At 38.6% G+C, this 17,440-nt stretch overlaps 1 protein-coding gene across 4 annotated transcripts in view; it reads left to right on the top strand.

Moving 5' to 3' along the window:
* INO80 (INO80 complex ATPase subunit) overlaps window positions 1-17,440 on the top strand; it is a 61,633-nt gene that overhangs the window by 33,922 nt on the left and 10,271 nt on the right. For all 4 annotated transcript variants that reach the window (XM_063159040.1, XM_063159038.1, XM_063159037.1 and 1 more), the window contains 4 exons: window positions 1,723-1,863; window positions 6,730-6,955; window positions 12,151-12,278; window positions 15,918-16,012. In XM_063159040.1, the coding sequence (XP_063015110.1) occupies window positions 1,723-1,863; window positions 6,730-6,955; window positions 12,151-12,278; window positions 15,918-16,012 (590 nt within the window). The remainder of the gene's footprint in view (window positions 1-1,722; window positions 1,864-6,729; window positions 6,956-12,150; window positions 12,279-15,917; window positions 16,013-17,440) is intronic.

The raw sequence follows: 17,440 nt of genomic DNA, 5'->3' as shown, positions 1-17,440 counted from the left end.
CAGGGGTGGGGAAGAGAGAGGCTTTGAGATAAAGCAGCTGTTCATTCTTTCCCCTCTGACTCTTGCTGTCCTTTCTTTACTCTCAGCTCTGGAACCCTATGTCTGCTGATGCAGGCATACCCCAACACATCTGGTATGAGCCAACTGCAGAAAACCTTGTATTTTCATGGCTGTTGAATTTTTTGTTTGCTCAGATGTGTAGCCAAAGAGGCTTCTGGAGAGGAGACAAAATTAGCATAGGAAGTGGCACAAATATGGGAAAGGACTTGCCCTTTTTAGCAGCAGAGTTGGTGCTCTGTTGCCACTGTTTCTGTTCTCAGATGAGTAAGCCAGCATTCATATCCATTGTCCACAGGCATGTATTTCCAGCCCTGTGATTCCCACACTGTTGTTTCAGCACGTGGCCAGTTTTACCAGGTGGTGAAGCATGTCACAATACTCACTTGGAGCAGAGGGGCAAGGGTTTGTTTTCATCTTGATCAGCATCTTAATGAATACAGACAGCTAGGCCAACAAGAAGGGGCTCTGTGAGGACCGGAGAAAACATGTGAAGCAGTTGTTGCTTAAGCCAGCATTACTGATTAAGAATTGTCAGCTGAGTAAGAGCCTGTTTTTGGGATCACTTCACATTATCCAGTGTGGGCCAAGCTTTGACCTGTACTTTTTAGCTCTGCTGAGTGTCATTGCAAGACTATTGTCAGCTTTCAGCTCTCAGCTTTCATATATAGAAGAGGAAATGTTCAGTCAGAGTATGAACTTTATTTTTGCCAACTCCAGCCCATGAGTCTCGCTGGCAGCAGCTGAAGGATGTGCTTAGGGGCTAGGGTTGAGTGCAGGTAGTGCTGGCATGTATGTACAGTCAGACTGTTCTCCTCTCTTGTCAGCAGGTTCCAAATGATATGTGCTTGCCATCTGCATTCTTGCCCAGTGAAGGAAAATGAAAGGGCCCAGAATGCATTATCCATAATAGACTCCTGCTGTGGGTGTTTTCTAGCATTTTTTGATACATAGAAATTCATATATCTAATGTACGACATGCTGTACAAGGTGTCTGCTTCTATCATGTATCTGGATGTTTGCAACTTCAAATACTGGGATTTCATAAAATTGGTAGGCTCTGTAAAGTAAAAGTAGCATGCCATTAATTTTGGTGCATTAGGAACTGGGGCAGAAAAACAGCAAAACTTGAGATCCCATTTACCTTTTACTTAAGTGAACGTAGGTGCTGGAATTGCCATTTACCACATCCTGTGATGCTATGGCAGTGAGAGGTATGCCTCTTAATGCTTCTAAAATTATTGCTAGTTTCCTATTGTGTGCAGAATAATGCTCTCTGCAAAATTCAATTTTCACTCAGAATAGATAAATGAATAGCTAGAAAACACCCTGATCAGACTTACTAGAATATTCCTGGACTGCCTTCATTAGAAAAGCTAGGGTCAAAAGTTCAAAGGCAGAAAAACTTGTTTCTGGTTCCAGCTGAGCATCAAGACAAGTGTTGATATGATCTGTTCTGACTGCAAACATTTCTGGATTTGATTGTTCTGATAATTACACAAAGATTCTTCACGTATTCTCCACAGAAGATGTGTAGAGTTTTCTTTATTCAAAGAGAAATACATATGGAATGTGCTTTGTCTGTATTCCTCACGAGTGGATACAAGGTTTGAGAGTAGTATTTCTTCATAGGTATTAACTTCTTCATTTTAATTTTGTTTTCAGAACCTTGTGTTCAGCAGCCACTGCAAAGCAGTTACTGGCTATTCAGACCATGTCATATATAGAAGGAGATCAGCTACCTCATGTGTACGATGCTGCCAGGTGACTGAGCTACCGTCCTTCCTGTGCATAGCCAGTCCACGGGTAAGTCCCAGTTAAGTTGTAAATTATGTATTTTCTATTGTGTTTTAAGCCCTGGTAGAATTGTGTCTTAGGAACACAATGATATATTACTTTCTTTTGGTTGGGTAAAACTGTTGTGAGGATATCCTTTTGCTACAGTATTCAATAGTGGTTTTTCGTAGGGGAAGTGACTGTAATGTGTACTGAGGGGAAAAGGAAAGTTGTAAGATGCACCCAACAGGAGCTGTTCTAAGATTTCACTTTCTCTCCTAATACCTAAAGCAATTATAGAAGAGATATTAAAGTAAAATATTAATTGATAATCCAAGGGGGAAGTGTAGGTGTCATCACCACAGAATGAGGTGATTGTTTGGTCAACTCAGATGACAAAAGTGAGCTGGGAAGCAATGATTTTTTGAAAAGGGTGTTTGTTTTCTCTCTTACACTCCAGAGAGGAATCACCAAATTGCAGTATATGAGGATTGTTGAAGTTGGCATTTTCTAGGTCTTTTGGATGTTTAGTGCTACTGCATGGGGTTCTCTGTCATCTGTTAAATTAATTTTGAAATTCTTTTGGTGGAAGTTTCCTGGTTGACACAAGAGACCTTCATTAGGTCTATGGCTATTGCATTCCATGTTGCTGGATCTTGACAAAACTGGACAAAATACAATTTTATTACCAGACCATCCAGATGTTATATTCTTAGTCACTGTTGAAGTTATTGCTGTAGGCCTCATAAAATGATGTGCAGTTATACTTTTACATTTGGAGAAGGGTGGATGGCAAGCTAGACCTCACACAAGCAAGCTCATTACCTATCTGCTGCTGCTCAAGCTGAATTTATCTGTGTCAGCAGCTCAAGGGCTGGGAATCCAGCTGAACTGCTCAAAGCCACATGTCACCTCTCTGTTAAAATGTATGGCCTTACTGGAGAACAAGAGGTTATTCTTAGAGTAAATTGTGAAAGCCACTTCACCTTCAGATTCCTTTGATTTGTCCCTCTTTGTACCTAAATTTGTATCATGGATGAAGAGTATGTTGAATTGCTCCCCTACAGCTGAAAGGGTGGAGAGGAGCTTAGAAGGCTACAAATTAAGGGAGAGGGGAAAAGAAATTGTATCTGAGTTTATTCTAGTGAAAAAAAGTTATTTGTTTTGGTTTGGCTGGTGTACAAAAATGATGAAGTGTAGACATGGCTTTTTGTTTTAGGAGCACAAAGATTTAATTTTATGCTTGTTAGAAACTTTTGGAAAGCGTGTAGAAGACCTGAAAGAGAGGAAGGAGCACATATGTTCCCAGAAGCTATAGTCTTCTGTTGTTGTTTGATCCGTGATGAATTTTGGGAAGTTAACAGAGCAAATGATGGAAATAGGAGTGTATGTTTATGTAGCAGCTGGGGGAGGGAGTAAGTCTTCTCTCTATGCAGGCAGTTTTTGTGAGTACAGACAGGTGTCAATCATAAAAAACATAACTTGGAGGATGGATCTTGCATTGTCATTAAGAAGCTAATTAAATAAATTTTGAATAATACTGTTTGGTTTAATTTCAATAGATTCCTTACAGACTGGAATACTGTGTGAAGCCATTTTGGTCATCTCACACTGTCAGAAAGGTGAACTTTGCATGAAGATAAAGGCAGGAAGCATTTTGCAATTGCCTTAGCTAAACTAACTTGTTTAATTTAGGGTGGAAATGCATTCATACATCCCTATCACTGTATTTTTGATGTATTTCTGAACCATGACTCTTACAATCAATCAGTTTGACAATAATGTGTTGACAGAAGAGGATTTAATACTGAAGACTAATCTACCTTTTGTTATTAGTAAAACCAGAAAAACAAACCTGTGGGGAGAAAAATTTGAAAAAATGCGCCATGTGAAAATAAAGAGAAGAGTGAACAAACTTGTGAACCAACTTGAATGAAAGACTTTGTTTTGTTCATTTCAGAAAAGTCTTGTTTTCACTTGTAAGGGCATGCAAAAGATACAGGACTCTACCCTAGAAATACGTGCCTGCATTCTAAAAAAAAGGAACTGATGGTAAAGGTAGTCTGGGGTCCTCAGAGGTCAATCAGTTTTGCCTGGGATATGTAGGAAGAGTAGTTCTTGTTAGTGTAGAAATAGCACTGAGGCACACAGTGTTTGTGTCAAGATTGTCTCCTACCAATTCTTCCTTAGGTTGAGGTGTTACTGAAACATGGCTTGTAGCATCTTCTGACTTTGTTTGTCTTGTAGAAATCCTGTGTACAAATCTGTGTATTCTTTCCAGAAGATAGGATATGTTTATGTGTCTGAAGTTAGTCTGCTCTGTTTTGTGTGTAGTGGCTGCCTGTCCTAGGGGTGGAAAATCTAGGTCCTGAAAATCAATATGGCAGGTTGTTTGTGCTTGAAAAGAGTATTTGTTCCAGTCTGTCTGGTGTAGAAATGTGAACTGAAATGTGATGGTGCATAGTAAACAACTTAAACAACCTAAGTTTGTACCATCATTTGTGATGTACAGTGTTTTTAGCAGTGTTTTTAGCAGTTCAATATTTTGAACATTTTGTATTTTGGAAGAGGTTTTGCCCTTTTTTGCAAAGGTCAAACATATGCTTTGACTACAGGTGGCAGCAGAGGATAGCAGCAACTCTAAGAGTACCTTTTAGGGAGAGGAAATGTGTTCAGTCTTAATACACCCTGTTTCACTTCGCAGTGTTTTGTGTGGCTATGTGTAAGACTCATAGACAGGTATTAAAATAGCTCTTGTCATCTTGAAAAACAGTGGCTTTACCATTATTGCAAAGATTGTGTATGCTTTTTTGTTGTTGGTTGGTTTTTTTTAAGTGCTATAACTGTGCTCAATAATCTGTTTAAACAATTGTTTGGCCCTTGTAAACAGAAGTCTCTATGAGATTTATTTTTTCCTATGAGAACTCTTGTGAAACTGGTCTGGGCCACAGCTAGGAAACCTTGCTTAATTCCTGTTACTTTTGAGTTAGCTGACAAATGTGCAGAGATGTACAGCCAATATCTAAGATACCAGGCAGTCCTGAGGTATGGGTTGCTCTCTTTACCTTACAGTTCTAAAGTGCAGTGCTTAAAACTGGTAATAATTAAACTATCTATTGGTTATTATTTAGACAAGCTGTTAAAATATTTCATTTGCATAATACAATGTTGTATATGTTACTCTCAATATAGCAATTTTATCACACCAGAGTAAACTGGAAGAAAAATTTAAACTCCCTTCAAATATACAAGCTTTTCATCTGCCATACAAAGATGGTTCTTTTATTGTGTTTAATGTTTCAGATGTCCCATTGTCCCACTAATCTCAGTTCTGCAGGAAGTCCACGGCTTACTGTTCACCATTAAAACCTATAAGCCTCCTGTACTGTTTCTTCCCATGCAGCCCCACTTGCCTCTTTTAAATGTGAAAACTCTCACAAGCTTCATTTTCTCTGTTGCTCATTTGTTACATTGCTTTTCACAGTCCTGGAGGGAATGTCATTTTGCACGCTGTTAGGATTCATGACAATGTTTTTACCTTACAAGACTGTACATGGGGGATTTTTTCATTGTACTTCTGAAATAAAAGCAACAATGACTTCTAAATTAATGATACATTTGCTTCTTACATTGGTGAAGAAATTGTCACAGCATTTCAAACCTCTCTGTTACTAGCCTGTATTGCAAGGTTGTCTTAATAGTAAAATTTGTTTTCATTTCTATGTCAGTTTATAACACATTATTAAGTCTTTAGATAGTATGTAAAAGTGTCTACTAGCTTTCTTTTGTAAACTTGGTTATAAATAGATTTTATAAACACCCCAGAATGTTTTCCCAAAACAGATTTACATTCAAAAAATATAGAAAGTTGGTAATCTGTTGGGGTTTTTTTTTTTTTTTTTTTTTTTTTTTTTAATTTTGTGCTAGACAGTGAATTGGTTTGCATTTATATTTGCATGAAAGTGTTGTAATTGTGTTTACTTTGGATCATGGTATTTAACTCCTGGTGAAGTATCTGAAGTTAAATCCAGCAGAGCCGTCCATCCTGCTGTGTACCATGGCTCAGTTTCACTTGGTTGTTGTCCTGTTGTGGTAAGGGAGAGATATGAGAAAGCTGCAGATTTTACAAAATCCAGCCTTTTCTGCTGGAACAGAGTTTTTCTTGAGCACCTTGCAGCCATTGGCATTCAGCTGTTTGGCTCACCACCTTCCACTCTGTACAGATTTGGGTGGATGGGGCAGAAAAGGGGGAGTTACACTGAGGGAGCTGTTCCAGAACAGCTCACATGGCATGAAATCACACTTCCTGTGTTTGCAACACTGGTCTGTCCAGCTGGGTTGTATATACTGAAACAGGTAAGAGGGCATAGGATTCATAGAATGCCATAAGAAAAAGAGCACTATTTCTGTGCCCACTTCATTCAAAGCAACTGTAAAGCTCAAGAAATATGCTGTTCCTTTTTTCCTCATTTCTAATCTATGAATTTCCCTAATTTCGAATTCTTGTTAAGGACAACATGTGTAATTTCTGCTAATGAGATAAATACTTGATTGTGAAGGGTGGAACTAAAAAGAAATAAATCTTGGCAAAAGGAGAGGTAGAGCAAGGATATTACTCCTATAGTTTTGCTATCAGTTGTGTAGCAGTTGGCAGAAGGCATAGTTTATCAAAAGGCAGGTTTTCTGTGCCTGGTTGTTCATATGGTGTTTTTTGTGGTGTGGAGAGATGTTGCATCTTTGCTTGGTTTAAGCCCAGCCAAAGATTGTTTTCTGTTTCTACATTTCATAATTACTTGACTTCTAAAATTTGATCCCGTGGTAAGGTACTTGAACTGGGGGTTTGGGGACAGGGAGAAATGTGAACAGGAATATTGATTATTATTATTTTACCTGTAGGTAACAGCTGTGCCACTGGAGTTCTACTGCAATGACCGAAGTGCAGAATACGAGCGCAGGGCACTAAGGGAAGGAGGAAGTCTGGAAGCAAAGCAGTGTGTACTCCATGGATCCCCTGAGCTTGCAGCTGACTGGCTCAAGCAGTGCTCCCAGTTCTTCCCAGAGCATCCAGGAGGGCTCTTAGGGATCAGGCCTCAGAACGGCTGGTCTTTTATCAGGATACCAGGTAAGTTTGGAGGTTGCGGTGGAATGGAGATGAGATAAATCAGGACATCTGTTCTTTGGTGGTAGTTTATGGTTGGCTGTGGGCTTTTTGAAGGATTAGGGATGGCTGTGTGTTTGTTTTTTCTTCTGAGTGAAAGTTAACCTGGTATCTTAAAGTACACCATGATTTTGCATCCTCTGGCTGAAGTAAATCTTCAGTGGATACTGAAAACAGCTAACACAGGTTTTTCTAATGCTTACAAGCCTCTCTTTGCATGTCAGTCCTCCAAATGACTATAAAGAGGTAGACTTACTTACTAGAGCACAATCTGCTCTCACAACCAAGTACTGTTTTGAGATTGGAGATAGGAAGATTGCATGAAAAGTTAAGAGACGTACCTTGCCTCCTAAGGTGTTGGAAGAGCTTCATATTGTTGTAAAAGATCTTTTATTGGTCTGCCTGGTGAAAAGGGTAGAATTAATTTTAGCAGTCTACCATGAGAAGGATAGGTTTGAGGACTAAGTTCAGAGGAAATCAGTCTGGAAAATAAAGCATGAGGGACTTACTGAATTTCCATTGAAATAAAGACTTACTCATATTTCCTTGTAAAGTGGGAAAAAGGTACCAGTGTACCAGTAAAATAAATGTACTGTTTTTTCTTAGAATTAGACTAAAGTAACCCAAGATCTCATAGGGTTTGCCAGTACTGCAGTGGCTTTCATGGGCCAGATATGCTTTAGCTGTCAGAGGATGGTCCTGAGCAACAAGCAGAATTCTGCAGAAAGTACTAGAGATCTGACAGATAGCCAAGAGGAAAAACAGCTTACACTTCCAGATGCAAAGTTATTCCCAGACCCTTTTGGGTCAAGGATGTTTGGCAGGGGAAGTTAGTACAGTAAAAGGAAAGTGGCCTTTTGCTTGCTACAGGCTGGTTTAAGAATGTATTTTCTTAAGTGTTTGGAGTCATTTGAAGCACATGCACATTTCTATGTAAAAAATGGAGAAACCAATATTCATGAGCTTGTTCTGGATTAATACTCAGTCATAGCTGATTATTTTATAATTTCTTCAGCAATTCTCTTAATTGTTTACTGGTTACTTGGAAAAAGAAAATGAATCTCTGTAGCAGAAAAGTGGGAAGTATTGAAGAGATAAATTAAGATAGAGGACATGAATAGAGAAATGTAGAAAAGTAGCCAATGCAGAAAAGAGATAGGGCTGCATTCTCTTGAAAGATTTCCATTTTAAGCTGGACAATTTGCTATCAGCAAAAATTTTAGAGGAATAAAGGTAGGGTACAAGAAGCTTTCAGAAGTGAATGGATAGGTGCAAGGTTGGGCAAATTGTTGTCAAAGCACAACAGAATTTGGTTGAGAAGGAGGTTGGGATGAGTGTGTTACATAAAGCTGCCTTAATTTAGGAAGTGTTGGACCTAGAAGTGGGGTAAAAAAGTAGTTTTGTTTTAATTAAGTGGAAAGTAGCATTCAAACCTAAACTTACTCTAAGAGGAGAGAGCACACACCACAACAGGACAGCTGTGTTCATAGGTGCAGAAGCAGGCACAGTGCCTTACAGAAAGTGAGTGATGTGCTGAAGGAGCCATTTGCAAGGCTAAAGTAGCAGATGTCAAATGGAACAGTTGCTGTGAAGGTCTGTGGCAAATAGGTGACAAGAAGAAAGGGGACACCTCTCTCTCCTAAACCCTGATCTGTCCTCTCCCAGACTCTGCATTCCCAGTACCCTGGCAGCAGGCTCAGCTGTGATCACTGTGGGAATCTCTTGAGGTTTTTCCTGTTCTTTGAAAGAAAAATGGTCCTGGATTAAATGGCAGGAAGTGTCTGAGTCCTTTTAGTATCGATAAAAAGCACCGGCCTCGCTGGCTGTTTACTGTGAGAGCCAGCTAGCTCCTCACTGACCCCATTGTGCCGGCAGGAGGGGAACCAGGGGTGTCAACTGGAACCCAGGCTTTATCTCTCTTTCCTCTGCTTTTTGCATGTCCAGAGGCACTTTTTCTCATTCTCCAGAGAGCACTGAGCCCAGCTACAGTCATCAGCCAGAGCTCCTGACAAAGGTTATTCTGAGTCATAATCCTTTGTAACTATTCTTCCCAGGCCCACTGTATCCCCTTGTAGATAATTTATGTCCACATCCTAGCATGGCTGGAGGCAGTTGGGTTTGGTTTTTTTTCAGACTGACTGCCATTTGGTCTGGTTCCTTTTTCTTGTTTATTTCATAAGTGCTGAAGAACCTAAAAATTGTGTCCTAGGGAGAGCTCTTGGACACTGCAGTACAGGACCTCTATCTGACTTAAAGTTTTAAAAGCTCCTTTTAAACAGCAGCCAAAAAAAAAAATCTGAAGAATTTGTCATTTGGAGTTGTTGCTGATCATTAAATGTAAAAACATGTAGGACTGCTAATTTTGGAAATCCTCTTTTAAAAGGTAATAGTTTTTTTCCTTCTCCTAGGTAAGAGAAAATTAGAAGTGAGAGAAACTAGAGGTGGAAGACACAGGGTTTTTTCCTCTTTTGAATAATTCTGGTGTTTTCTGAAGATGGCATGAGTAAAGCACATTTTCTGTTACCATTTTCCAGAATTTGTTGTTTGAAGCACTAGGTGGCAGGCTTTCAGCGTGGAAAAATACTTGATCTTAGAAAAAACAGTGGCATCAGGATAGCAAGCTTAAAGGTGCCAGGTTAAGGACAAATTATTTTCTCTTCCAGAGATGATAAATCTCTTTTTTGGTAGTACTGTTTTGCTCTCCTAAAAAAACTTAAAAAACTTTCTCACCAGTGCTGTCTGCTCTACTGATGAGCTGTTGGATGACTTATGAACCATTAACAAGTTGCTAACTTTTCAAATCATCTGCAAATAAATTCGTTACTTGTAATTTGCATTTCATTGCGATTTAAAAATAGTAACTTACACAATGGAGACTTCAGGAGCCAGCAGCAGAGGACACGCATCATTTCCAGTCAGCAAAGCTTAATTCTACCTATTGGTGCCTTTGTGAGAAAAACAGGAGCATTGCTAATATGTTAATCTGATCCTGTCAACACTAACTTTTGAACAGACCCTGTTGATTCTCTGAGTTTTCTTCCAGTTAGATAGCTTTTGGTTAATAATCATGTTAGTTTCCCACTATATCTGGATTATATATCTAGATTTTTCATGTAGCTTCACTCAATATAATTTGTTCTGAAATAGCAAGCTGACCAATTAGAATGAAAGCAGAATGTCATGGCTGTATTTATCATTAAAGGAAATAATAACATTTTGTATAAAGAGTAAATACTGCTGTTGAACAAAGGCTTTGGCTTCCATAAGTGTATTTTGAAACCAAGTAGCTGTAATTCATTTCCATTTTGCTTAATTGCCTAAGTTGAAAATTTGGTTTTCCTTAGAAGAATGCATGAAGCTCTTAAAGATTTACATGTAATTGAGACTGAATGCTGTTCTAGAGATGAGTGCATCATTATACATTCTGTTGCACTTAAAACAAATGCTAGCCTGATGTGTGGGCTCTAGTTTTCCTTACAGTATTTCCTTGACTCAGCTCTCTAGTTAATGGATCTCCTAAGGTAGTTGTCAACAATTTAAGCAATGGTGTGGTTCTTGCTCCAGGCAGAGCAAGATCATCACTGCCAAAAGGAGAAAATACAGTCATTATCTAGATAGGCAGACAAGCAAGAAAGAGCAGACCTGTCTTGTCTTGAGTTTTCAACTTGAGTGAATTGCAGGTGCATGGCTCTAAAATTGCCATAGGAGAGAGCATTCACAGCACTGTTTTATACAGCAAGTAGAATAGCTAGTTGTTTTAAACCATATGGAAACTCACAATTTTTTGAATTTCAGAAAGGAGACGGTTGCATTTTCTGATGTTCTGATGTAGATTCCAGCCTCAAGTCCATTATTTATATTTAAGCTAAAGATACTTTTGAAACAGAGCAACTGCAATCCTGCTTTACCCAGCAAGACCATAGCTGTACTTGCAGGGATTGCTTACTGCTCTGCCACATGACTGCACACCTACCATATCACTTTGGTACTCATGGCCTGTGTTGCCTGCTGTGCTTGTGTGACCTTTTTAGGAGTGCTGTTATGTGATCTGTGCTCCTCTCTTCTACTAGTCTGAACCTGCTTTTGGTTATATTAAAATACATGGTGGTCAGATGGAAGAATTAATTTTGTATATAACTTTTTTTTAAATTGGGATATTGAGCGAGACAGTTAACTGCCTTACAGAGAGCTGAATTCTCTTCAGCCCATGGAATAATTCATTCTGTGTAGGAGGAAGTGTGCAAAAGTGTTACCTGCTAGGCATTAGAGAACATTACCTGCTAGACATGCTGAAAATCCTTGGGTTCTGTACTAGCCTGCACCATCTGCAGTTGTCAGCTTTCCATTTTGGCTGTAAACCCAAGTTCAGACATCCAGAAGAATAGAGAATCATCAATGGCCTTTCCAAAAGATAATTTTTGGAAGAAAATTTCTCTTCATCCTCTTTCAACAGTAATGTATTGTTTACTGAAGTTTATGTACAGAATGTACAAACAGGAAGATCTCCTTCCTGAAAAATACTTCATGAGCAGTGCTGAAATAGACAGGACATGAAGTATAAAATCTGAAGTGACTGAAAAGATTGCCATCTGGAAACATTTCTTAAACAAAACAAAAGAAGAAGAAAAGGGGAGGGCAGGGAAGAATTCAAGGCAGTGCTGTGAGGGCATTGTTGTTTTACAGTGACCTGGACAACTGCTCTTTTCTGGGAAGGTGAGGGGTTTGATTTGTGGAGGATAAGTCTAAAGCTCAGCAGCAGGTAGCAGCAAATGTGCAAAGGACAGCATTTTCATGTGTGTAGTGGAAAATATTTCTTCAGGTGTCAAGGCATTTAGTGCTTGTTGATCTGGGCAGAATAAAACCTTAGGTGAGGGATATGGCTGTCCAGAAAAAGGATTGAGCCCATATTTAAGACCAGTCTTTAATGAGATTTTGTCACATGGAGCATATAGGTGTGCTCCCATCCCAGCAAACAAAACTTAATGTTTTCATTGTGATTTTAAGTATCAGCTAGAAGGGATGTTGCAGTTTCTCCCATCACACCTCCCTGCTTCAGAGATTATAATGCAGTGAAGTGCTAGGAACACCTAGAAGATAACTTGTGGCATGTATCTGGATTGGCTTTATTAATTACCTCCTGTTCTTCTATTTCTTTTTAGATAAAGAAAGTCTGATCACTGACAGTGGAAAACTTCATGCTCTTGATCTTCTGTTGACACGGCTGAAATCTCAAGGACACCGAGTTCTCATTTACTCCCAGATGACACGGATGATTGACTTACTGGAGGTAGGAGAGCTATAGCTGACAGAAGACAAATTATGAAGATGGAGATTTAGCAACACTGTTTCGGAGAAAGTACAATAATTTGGATGCAGAAAGCCTAAATAAAATTACTATACTAGAGGATACCCAGAGGTTAATGCATTAATATAAGAATATAAGAACTGCCATACAAAGTTGGACCTAAAGTTCAACCTAGTGTTCTGCTGACACCAATGTATAACAGCAGATGTTATGCAGAAAGTCCAAGAATACTGATACTTCACCATTACTCACTCAATTTCCAGCAGTTTGCAGCTTAAGGGGTTTCTCAACCAAGTGTGCCTCCTATATACTCAGTTGTCCAACATGGATTCTTCTTCCATGGTCTTCTTCATTTGCATCTTAACACCTTGTTATGTGTTGGTAATTGCACTGCCCTGTGGCAAGGGGTTGCATGGCTTAATTATCCTCTTTTCCTGGTTTGAACTGCTTCCTTCTTTTTTAATTTGATGCCTACATGCCTTTTTATTGGAAGGAAGAGGGAGAACAGTGGTAAATTTTACAGTGTTTATGTTGCTTGTAATTTCACAGACCATTACCATTTCCCTCTAATATCTGATTCCTTTGCAGAAGTTTCATAAACATTGGGAGGTTCTCTGGCATATGGGATAGGAAAGAAATAAGGAATGAAGTCATAACTTATAATTTAAAACCAGACATTCTGCCTCTGAAAAAAAAAAATCTTTATTTGATGAGCAGCTGTGCCATCAGAGAGCTAGGATACTGTCTTCTCCACAGTAAACTGAAGAGAAAAAGTTAGAAGCCTGAATCAATAGCTGTCTAAGTCATGAGTTCTGTATGAACAGGAGAGTATTTTAAGGTCAGCAGTTAATAGTTCAATAACAAATCGCAAGCTGAATTTTGTTTTTGCTGCTGTGAGGAAAAACAGAACTTGCATGGTTGCAATTCTGTATTTTGGCACTTTGCCTAGCATTGCTTTGTATGCCTCTTCTTTTGGCAAACATTGGACATGGTGTAGGTTTGTTGATACCCTGCATTACACCATGAAGCTCATAAAGCTGTGTTTAGTGCTTCTGTCTTTTCTCTTAGCATTCAATTTGAAAGGCTTATGAGCATACCATTTTGCTGTTCCATCTCTTGAATGTTCAGCTTCACTTGTGTTTTATTATCCAAATAAGCCACCTACTAAGCCCTCTGTTTTTCTTTTTCCCCACCCAAGTAACAGAAGCTGAAGTTAAGTTCAAAATCAAGTAAGGACTCCATTAATAAGAAAATCCTTGCAAAAGCTGTGTATCTATATATATCTATTTTTTTCCTGATCTGTCAAAATATATCTGCCTAGTTGAATATGAAAAAACACAGAATGTCTTTTTTAACAGTGTTTGGACTATATTGCAGTAACCTAATCTGTGCAGGGCAGAGAGCACAAAGTACATTGTTTACAAATTTACAAAATGATGTTTGTTTTATGTAGCTTCAGCTGGAGAGCTGCTGCATAGTTCAGGCATTATAAAATGGCAGATATAAATACAAAGAGGAAAATTATTTTATTTTAACAGAAGAGGATAAATTATAATTTCAGTATTGTTTTTTCATGCAGATGTGTATTTCATACTTTTTAAGATTTTGGTTGTTTCTCTCCATGTTGATTGCTTTCTTCTATAAAAGTTTCATTGGGAATGAAACTTGGTTTCACTGGGAATCAGATTGTATTCATGAGATGAGGGGTTGGATTATGTTCTGCGTGAAGTAAAATACCTTGGTTATACTGTAACAAAAGGTAATGAGTTGTATGAAAACAGAAGAGTTCTCTATTTACTGTGAAGTAATTTGAAGGGAAAACATTTTCCTGAGAAAGTATCATTGTGGAAGCCCAGAAGAGCACTGGCTTTAGCAGCACTGCATTCTTGCCGTACTCAGCTAAGGGCTAATGTACAAAGCTAGTTTGCAGACCTGGGGGAATAAATGCCAGCACTGCAGGTGTAGAATAATTTGTTCTTTTGCACTTTGTGCCTTTGTGAAAATGTCTGAAGTATGGAATAAGGATAAATGCACCTGATGGAATGAAGTAAGTTGTCTTCTGTTTGTGCCGAAGTTTTTTAGAAGACAGATAATGAAAAGATGGTTAACGGATGAGGGAAGACTAAGTCAAGATCAAAAGGTTGAATCATCATAAAGGCAGATAAAGACAGTAACAAAGAAATGAAAGGCAAAGGTTCTTGTGATAATACTCAAAGAATTTATCAGATCTGGAGAACAGGTGGCATAGGGCCTGACAACTCTTGTCTGTCTTGTTTTAGTTGGTGGCAGAAACCTGTCATAGAAATGGAATAAAATAATAGTTAATTAGGATTTGTTTTCTGTGTGGTGAAGTAGCTGTTCTCTGCTTTGAACTTCTGTTGTACTCCAGAAATCCTACTAGCCATGAGCTCTGTTTCATGGAGGTAATCCACGTCTGGATTTGGCCATTTCCACACTTTTATTTACCTCATTTTCTCTTTTATCTGCTTCATGTTGAAGCTTGCTTCCTCTGCATCAGTCTTTTTCTCAGCTTCCTTACAATATGGCAGCTCTTCCACTGTTTCTGCAGAACACAAAGGGATCAGGAGCCCTGAAGGATAGGTGAAAAGGAGGACTGGGCATGGTACTGTCAGAAGGTTCATCAGAGTGCAAGCACTGCCATGTTTTCTCACAGCACATCAGTTCTGTGTGTGCTGAGCACTGTGGCTTGGAGCAAGATGAATCCAATAGTTCTTGCTGCTAAAGCACTGTGTGTTCCTTTCTGTCTTCATTTGCACTCACAGCACCTCAAAAAGACTCATGCACCAGTATGGCTAAAACTAACTTGTGTAACCAGTAGCTGTTGCCTCTTTTCAGCACCCCAGAGGATGTCTGTCCAGACAAACTCTGTGGTTATTTGAACTTTGTCTATAATTCAGATTTTGTTCATAGTTGCACAGGTGTCAAGAAATGCTGAGAACCTTAGAGCATGAAAAATGTGTCTCAGTGGAAAAACCATTTGCCTTTTCATCAGCATTCCTAGCTGATGCCATTTGATTTGTGTCTCAGGCAATGGTTTCAGTTCTGCTGCTTGGCAGGAGCTGTGGACTGACACACCAGTGTAAGTGTTCAGTGTTCTCCTATGCAAGAGATTCACAGGCTGGACAGACATTATACAGCTCCAGGTTTTTAAAACCACCAGTCAAATGGTGTACAAACGACAGGGAGCAGATGCAATTGGTGTGTTTGGAAAGGTTTGCTTGCACAGTAAAAACTTGGGATTTAGTAAAAATGTAAACTCTGTGAAAACAAACTTCCCATTTTAGTGATTTTTGTTTAGTTTTTTATTTATAGGAGAAGGCATGTACCAGGTCTGCAGTACAGCAAATGTATCTCCAATTCTGAATTGACATTGTCATTTATGTCTTACATGAAAGGCAGAAGCTGACATATGATTGCGTAGCTTTAACTTCTCGATTGTATTATTATCAAGTATTGCTTACAGAACATTTGTTGATGTGTTTATGGAACCTTGTTATAATTAGCAATCCTGTTTTTATTGTGTGTGGCGAGGGGCTCTGCAAGAATCAAGAGTGAACAGTTTCAAGAACAACTGTATTTTTTTGTGCATGTTTTTTGCAGGAATACATGGTTTATAGGAAACATACCTACATGAGATTGGATGGCTCTTCAAAGATTTCTGAGCGAAGGGACATGGTAGCAGATTTTCAGAACAGGTAATGTAGTTTGTGTTCTTGCTTAAATACATGTACCTAGGAAATTGATGTAAGATGTAATGGAAATAAATGAAATTTGTACTTATTTTTCTTTATATCAAATTGACCTCATTTATCTGAAACAGTTTCTTGGTGGTTTGCTGACCAGTAGTCAGTGGTTTTCATATGAATCTGTGAAAGAGTACTGGAAGCAGTTTTAGTGTAGCCACCTATTGTACTTCTTGCCAATACAAATAGGCTGTTGCTTAGAAGGAAGCTCAATAGAAAAGCAGCAAATGTTCAATGGTTATTAAATGCTTTGACAATTGACACTGTAAAGATGAGACTGAAAATCTTGCATATGCTAGAGTATTGAAAGTGACCTCGTTTTCTGCAAAACAAACTATTTAACCATATTTTACTAAGAAACCTTAAACTAGTATACAAAAGATAAAATGGGGATTTTATTAGCTAGAAATGTAGTGTAACTCTTCTCATTTAGTAAACCAAAATGGATCCTGGCCATTTTAATAAGTGAATCAGGGTGCATTACTTACAATGATTATGTTTATGTTTATTAAGTTTCCTTTTAATCATGAGCTGTGGCTTGATACAGCATCATTTTGGTATGGTAGTTCACAGTAAGGTTATCCTTCCTGTATGTTGAGGTGAAGAAGGTCACTTTCCCATTTTGGTGGAGTCAGGTTCATAGATAGTTGCTTATTGCAGGGTGAAAGCAACATTCTAGACTTGAGAAAATTCCTTATGTTAGTGGTCCTAAAGTATTGTTGCTGAAGATAGGAGTCAAGGCCTTTCAGGTCACTGGTTCAGGAGGCTGATGGACCTGAAGGACTGTGTTGCAATGATGAATCTTCTAGTAAATTTGAACATGTGCATAAGTGAGAGAACGATGTAGTACCTTTCTTTCTGCCTGTTTCCAGGTGTCAGAAACAAGTTCCTTGCAGGTTATGATGTCCTCCTGGAATATTCACACTTCCTCCTGTAAGGTCCCTTAACCAAAAGAAGTGAAAAAATTAGTTTTATTAACGGACAGAATTTCGTTTTATTAGCGAATAAAACAACTGAAGAAAAATAATAATTTCAGCAGGAAATCCCTTTGAAATGTATGTCAGCCAGTCTAAACAAGAATTCCTATTAAGATGATAGTTGAATTCCTCTTATACATGATTTACTTATGAGAAATATTTCCAGGAAAAAAAGCATGACTGAGACTAAGCTATTCTGCAGAATATCCTTGCAAAGTGCTGAAAATCCATAGCTGGGGCATGATAATTTGTTCACATAGTCTGTGGCTCTGTCCACTTTGCTCCCCATATGGCATATCCAGAAGCATATCACAGCTGCATGTTCAGGTGACTGTCTATACACACATCCCGCTATAGTTACAAGAGATTACCTGGCCAAAGATTACCCTCAGTGCAAACAAGT

The sequence above is a fragment of the Melospiza melodia genome, chromosome 6 (assembly GCF_035770615.1).
Source record: "Melospiza melodia melodia isolate bMelMel2 chromosome 6, bMelMel2.pri, whole genome shotgun sequence".
Classification (NCBI taxonomy): domain Eukaryota; kingdom Metazoa; phylum Chordata; class Aves; order Passeriformes; family Passerellidae; genus Melospiza; species Melospiza melodia.
This window is presented reverse-complemented; position numbering and strand designations above follow the sequence as displayed.